Source organism: Sprattus sprattus, assembly GCF_963457725.1.
Source record: "Sprattus sprattus genome assembly, chromosome: 7".
In the NCBI taxonomy this organism is placed as follows: Eukaryota; Metazoa; Chordata; class Actinopteri; order Clupeiformes; family Clupeidae; genus Sprattus; species Sprattus sprattus.
The window spans coordinates 3,239,620-3,247,119 of NC_137926.1; the positions used below are offsets into that span (position 1 = coordinate 3,239,620).

Sequence of the window (7,500 nt, forward strand, 5' to 3'; positions counted from 1 at the left end):
ATCCAAACAAAGGTTTTTGTGGTCTTGGACCACTGAACAACCTTTAATGTCCAGCCTGACCTTGCAGAAAGCAATCAGATTCACAGCTTGACAAATCATGAGGAGGGGATGGAGGGGGTGGGTCATGTTTCCTTCAAACTAACGCCACACCTTTAGCTGGCCAAAGTTCTGTGTGTGTGTGTGTGTGTGTGTGTGTCTATGTAGCCAGGGGATTAATATCTTTGGCAGTTCACATGGCCATTGTTTAAAAAAAACAATGGTCCCCTCACAAGCTTGTATTATTTGTTTTGTCTCTTTCTCTGTGGAAGATATGAGCACCTCTCCAAGAAAAGCAAAGATGGACAGAAACGCTTAGAGAGAGTGGAGTTCTAATGAGGCAGCTTGTTATTCTGCCCGCGTAGCTCAATACATACTGGTGGCTATGCACTTCCTGTCAGCTGCGCAGTCTCAATTAGTGCGCACACACACACCACACACACCACACACACCACACACACACACACACACAGTATACTGAGAAGCCACAGCCCTGCACACATATCCCTGTGTTTGTGCAGTGCCATTAAACACCAGGCTCTGCACACAAATGAGCCTTTATATGCATTTCCAAAGAAGAGAAAGCAAAAAATAAAAATGATATGCATTTCCACAAAAAAAAGATAAACAAAAAACTAAAATCAACAAAGCAAAAGCATTCTTCAAGATTCAGTTGAGATAATGTCTTGCTTTTCACAGCAAGACCCGTGGGCAGGTTTTGAAGGCCATGTGTGTGTGTTTGTGTGTGTGTGTGTGTGTGTGTGTGTGTGTCCTGTGTGCATCTACTGAGGGCGTGGACACATACAGAGATGTTGTTTTAACTAGTAATCTGGCCCTGCTTAGCCTGGTACCCATGTGTTGACTTTTCACATGTAATCTCCAGCTTGCCTCGTCCTGCCGCTAACTAAACAGACGCGGGGGGAGGAGCGGAGAGGAGCGGAGAGGAGCGGGGACCCCCAGGTCTGCCGACACGGCTCACGGGTAGGGAAATATCCGGGCCTTTTGTTGCCAGTGTCCAACCATGAGCGCTCGGCTAACCCTAGGCTTTAAAGAGGCAGCGCGGCGGTGGCGGTGACCGCAGGGGAGGCCCAGGCGGGCAGGGTTTAGACACACACACACACACACACGCGCCCCCCTCAGCTCCACTCAGGAGCCCCTCGACTCGACTCTCCCAGCCGCCCCGGCAGGCCTCTCCGCAAGCCCCCCCCCAAACACCAACACCAACCGCCACACCAACGCCTACACCAACAGCGCAACACAAAACCCTGGAGCCAGCACTATGGAGCACATGGTCGGGAGTGGAGACCCTGGAAGCAGAACTGAGAGGGGGAGAGGAGATGTCTGTCGGAGCAGATAGCTACGCCAATGCAAGATGGAGCTTTTAATAATTTCTTTTTTTTTTCTAACTATTTCCACTTTGTTTTGGGACTGAAATTGAGACAAACTGAATATTTTGTATCATAGATGCCTCAGGCAAAAGAACAGAAGCTGAGGGCTTCAACCATGTGACCACTGAGGATCAGCCCGAGTCATTAAGTTATCCGCTTCTTGTGTTGTGGTGGGTTCCATGCGGCGACTGAAATCTGCTTAAAATGGTCAGACCAGCTGAAATGTGAGCGTTCTGAAAGGGAACACGGATAGGGAACATTAACATGTGTATGTCCTTTCTATGCTCACAAAGGCCCCAATTTGGTACAAACCCCCTTTTTTCCTCCCTTTTGGCTCCCCAATGATATACAAATGACCCCAAATAGCACTAGGCCCGCTCACAACAAGGTGCAGGGTGGGGACTGGGACAATGGGTGGCTTCTGACCCCGAGAGGAGGATTCCATTTTGGAGCATTCTTGCCCTCCCGCTGCTTAGCAACCAAGCATTTCAGAATACTTCAGAGTCTGGCAACCCTGAGCAACAGCCTATATTAAACATTAGCCCGTTAGAATCCATTACCTTCTTTACATTCACCCAGCTTCTCATAAAGTCAACTTAAACAGCACAGACGGAACACTTGAATCCTCTGGTGTAAAACAGAGACTGGCATGGATCCAACACCAAAAGTTGTCATCCATCTGCCATCATGCAAACACAACAGAGTATGCAGGACCGATCCACACTTAGTTGTATTCAGGTGAACCGTTGCAAAGTCAGACTGGCACGGTCGAGGAGCAGGCTACATGGAGGTGCCCATAGTCAGACTGGCACAGTCGAGGAGCAGGCTACATGGAGGTGCCCATAGTCAGACTGGCACGTTCGAGGAGCAGGCTACATGGAGGTGCCCATAGTCAGACTGGCACGGTCGAGGAGCAGGCTACATGGAGGTGCCCATAGTCAGACTGGCACGTTCGAGGAGCAGGCTGCATAAACCAATCCACCCATCGCTCACCTTGCCTGCACTGTAAAAGCCCGTTATATCCCCGGGCGCCACAGTGTCACATTTCACACGCAAACACCACTGGCTAAGCCCACATCTCTCAGACACACACACACACACACACACACACACACACACACACACACACACACACACACACACACACACACACACACACACACACACAGCCACAGCCTAAGCCCACATCACACAACATCCATCAAGCCAGATCAGCCAGGGCTCCTTGGCCTCTGCAAGTCAAGACACTCACTCTTCTCATTTAACAAATATTTTTCACCAACTGTGGCTTCGGCCTTTCGCGTCAGTTTGCTGGGAGGTTGGGCCCGTCAGCCCGGTTCTCCAGAATACACGCGTGGGTGGAACCCTCAGGCCCGACGGCAGCTTCTCAGGTTCTTTTATGGGTGCGGACCTTTCCCACGCAGAAGACAGCAATGACCAACTGCCGTGTGTACTTAAGGGGAAACTGTTCACCGAAGGAGGAGGAGGAGGCGGTTCAGTCTCATCGCACGCTCTTTAAACGGTACTCCAAGGGCAGTATGTATGCAGATCTCTGCCAGGTCACCATACAATACAACAATGGGCACCAGTGACATGCTCCATTCCCAATAAATGAAAGAGATAAATAAAGAGATCCTTACAGAGAAGGGAGGTTTGAAAAGCTGACTGGTTCCACTGACAAGGCAAACATGAAACGGATACAAGTCAAAATGGACATATTAGGGAGTAGCTAGCGTTTCAACATCGTGAAACGACGAAACATGAGCCTAGTGTGTTTTATATATCTATATAAAACAACCGTGACCCCTTGCAGGCAACCTGCCAAGCATGCTTTTATTTCAACCAGAAATGTCCACTTTTAGGACTGATTACTGGGAGGGGCTAGGAGTGGTCGACACACAAACTACTTCTGAGCTGATTACATAGCTGATAGCGCTGAAGATAAACAACAATGCCCTGACTAACTCAGAAACCTTCCCATCAGCTCATCTCTCTCACACACACACACACACACACACACACACACACACACACACACACACACACACACACACACACACACACACACACACACACACACACACACACACACACACACACACACACACACACACACACACACACACACACACACACACACACACACACACACACACACACACACACAAAACCATGGGGAACTGCAAAGACTGCAAAAAGAAGACCTTTCAGGAGTCACGCCAAAAGACTATGTGTTTATTTGACTTGCACTATAAAACTGATTTACCAGGTCAAATGGATAAATACTTCAGAGAAGACAACACCGAAACTCGTTACAGCATCGCATTAAATCACTCAACGACTGGTTGGTTTTTGTTTCCATGAGGGGGTCTCATCCTGTATCGGACTAGCTGCCTGCTGGAAGCCAGAAATATCAGAACTCCTGCCACATCCGCTGGAAAAAGGCAAACACATTAATTGCGGATCTACGAGTTGGGAACACCCTCTAGAGCCCTGATCCCACTCCTTCCTTTCCAGAGGCCTCACACCCAGGCTCCAGGCTTCCACCGAACACGCAACACTCCTGTTCACACCTGACGCTATGGCCTAAAGCCATTGCAAATTGCTTATTTTACAGTGTATGCTTAGGCAAGGGAGCAGAGTTAGAGTTGCAGGGCAACCATTTCAAATGATGTTAATAATCTTAAACTCTGTAATATATCAAGTATGTGCCATCACAACAGCTATGTGGGACATATTCAGGTCATAATTCTCACTAAACTGTGTGGACACTGCAAGATAACTGCACCAAGTTGTCTCACAATTCAAAAGGTCTGCCCCTCGGGTGAAACGGTCACTACAGCCGGGGGGGGGCATCTTCAAACGAAAGGAAAAGATGACTAGTGAGCCTCTGAATAATTCAACCCCTTTGAAATGACAGCAGCCACCGAAGAAGAATCAAGGGTCGCCTTTTGATCTTTCGTCAGGCACACACAGCGGCGCGTTTGAGTTTCTGTGTCTCTAAAATATTGCTCTTAAAACATCTGCTCTCGGAGGCGGTCCCAACACCTGTTGTTGAGCGCATACAGCATGACTGCATTTACACCGGAGACGTTAGCCAGGTAGGGACCGAGGAGGAGGGAAAGAACAACAATGACTCGCTGCACAAAAGCTCATGACGCTCCTCGGCTCACCTGAGGGAACGCACTAGCCAATGAACAACACCGCTGACGGAAAGAAGAGGCATTCTCTTTGTCTTACTCAGAAAGAAAGAGATTTTTTATTTTTTTTAAACCACACAGGTGTGTTGAGAAAACCACTACACGAAAACATCATGCACACCATGACAACTTTGCGATGTGACTATACTGGCCTGAAGACAACAAGAATTCAACAAACTTATACCGATACTTAACCGATATCCGCATATAATTATAACAACCCTCAGAGCTTTGGGTGTCTGGTAACTTATAACCATCAGTCATCCAGAACATAAAGGTTGGGATCAACTGACGGTAAACAACTTTCACCACTGAATGTCACAGACATTTGATTGATCTGTGCCAAGTCATAGATGCTCCTCTGCTCATAAACCAATAAAAGGGGCAATAAAAAAACTCCATTAAAATGTTCAGCTTTGCGATGTGAAAGTAACACCAAAGACTGATTTCTGTGGTCTAATAAGGGGAAAAGAGGTCTTAGTAAACAGACAAATAAACGCCATGTTGTATTTACTCCAATCCTAAGATCCGAGGTTTGAAAATATAACGAGAGTGCCTCTCTTCATAATTAAATATCAGGTTGCTAAGAAGGCAGAATCGGAGGGTGCTGTGGTTGTTTAGGCTCACACGAGAGAGGATGTGAGTTGTTTGTTCGAACTTCACCATTGTGCCGAGAGAAGACCACCGATGCTCAGCTTCTGCCCATTATCCCCAAACAAGAAAACCATCCACAATGGATTCCATCTCCCTTTCCAGCCGTTTCTTTACCTTTCAACATCCCATTCATCGGTCATTATCTGTACAGTTCCAAAAGCCAAGGGCTCATATTGCAGCAAAATACTCGGTGCGCAGTCTTGTTTTCCACAAAAAAAAAGCTGTCATTCATCCAAAACACTCTTTGTGATGTTCTCACGTGATCGTGTTCAGAGATCTTAGCACTTCGCATCTTAAAAGAGGCTTCTCCTATTTAAAGGTTAAAAATACACAGGATTTACATTTCAAATAAGCCACTCGGTGTATTATTATGTGTTGAATCTTAGATCACTCTTCAGGACATCCAACTGAAGATTTTCAGATGATATTGTCAGCCTCAACAAGGTCTCTGATAACGGAGATCATAAACACCCATATTTACATGTTACAGAGTATAGGAGAAAGATGCCAAGCCATATAAGGCTAGAGAGAGATAGTATGACGCATCAATAAAACTAAATCTCTTGTTTTCCCGCTGATAGGCTATCTACATGACTAGCACAGGTATACCGATGAGCTATGCTGACCTCTCTCTCATAAGTTAAACAGGCACAGATAGGGCTCTTAACTGAGTGTGCATTTATATTTAATATGCGTGGTCATGATTTAAAAATCTCCTAGCTGTATTAACAAATCTTGGATACAGTGTAACTGAATTGTGCTTGACGAGGAGGTCACAAATAACGCTTTCTAAAACATTAAACTTTGAGGAATTCTTTGGCAGAACTGGATTAATCAACATCCATGGCATACGTTTACAGAACAGATTAATCATCCACGTGTTACCACCTAATCCGACAAATCTGCCCCGAATAGAAAACAGAATCTGACCAGGGTACATAATTATGAGATGGTAGAATATCACCACAGGGGTTATAATGAAACAAACGAAATAGCCAGACTCGTTGAATATGAATATGAACAGGGAGGGTAGCCCAGCTGGGAGAAACAAAAGTATGGAAATATGATGGAAATCATTATCTTCAAGAATCTTTCTAGTTAGAGACCGGACATGCCTCTGGAACAAACATACCAAGAAAGTCAAACAATAGCCCAATATGTAGGCACGAGGAATTTATTTCGCAACGATTCAAACACCTGCTCTCTCACAGAAGGAGCGCACGAGTACACTACTCTCTATGCCACACGTACCGCACAGCCTACGTTTAAGACACAGTCCGCCATTCGATTCCGCGAAAAGTTGTTGATATTTGTGCTCAACAGCCAATCAAATTACACACCTCCCTTCCGTGCACCTTGTTGATTGGCTGACTGTTTCTGGCTCGGTCCGACCTACTATGTTTGTGTCGCATTTACGCACACCGGTGTTTTTTTAGGGGCCAATACCGAGCAGACAGTTAGAGAACCGTGAGGGGCAATTCACTGAACTTCACTTAAGGTGTATAGGATTAGAATCCGGGACTCTCCTTAAACTGAAACAAACCAAATGAATGTGCACAGACTTCCACAAATATTGACTGGTGTCTTGTCCACTGTAGTTGCAAATCCCGTTATCACAAATATGGCAAATATGTTATCTAAATCCCAGCAAATTCACGAGAGGAGGCTTTGGTGGGACCAGTCTTTTTAAAGACGGTGCACCCAGTGTAATGACATAAGTAAGAAAGGTAAGAAAGAAAGTTATTTTTGAGAACTTGGGGATTGGAACACAAAATATAAGACCACTGGCAGTAGCGGTTGCCTTCTAACCAAAATAGTTCCATTTTTGATTTATAACATTTATGAATGCGTCAAAAACTGCAACAGGAAAACATGATTGTAGCCTAGGCTATTTCAATCAAGATTAAGGTGTGCGCCCCCGTACAAGGACATTTTAAGTTTAGAAAAGTCACGATATCAGAGCAGCCCCGAAGTCAGCTCATTTAAGTCCAATTTTAGTATAATTCGGATATGAAACATCCAAAGTTAAAAGTGCCAAGGTGTCGTAATGCTACATTAAAAGAATCATGAAATTCTAAACTTACCAAATGTGCTGTTTTGCAGTCACTTCCACTGAAGCTCCGGTAGCACCATGATCGGCGTTGAGATGGTCGCTGCTGTTTTTAAAAGAAGTTTTCAACAATTCCTGAGCGGCAGTAGACAAACTATTGCTTGCTTTATCA

General features: G+C 45.6%; 1 protein-coding gene across 1 annotated transcript in view; it reads right to left on the bottom strand.

The window, feature by feature from the left end:
• map3k1 (mitogen-activated protein kinase kinase kinase 1, E3 ubiquitin protein ligase) overlaps window positions 1-7,500 on the bottom strand; it is a gene marked incomplete at its 5' end in the record, with an annotated part of 56,610 nt that overhangs the window by 48,745 nt on the left and 365 nt on the right. Inside the window, 1 exon segment of the mRNA XM_080842571.1 lies at window positions 7,363-7,500. This exon segment is cut by the window's right edge and continues 365 nt beyond it. Within this exon segment, the coding sequence (XP_080698697.1) occupies window positions 7,363-7,500 (138 nt within the window).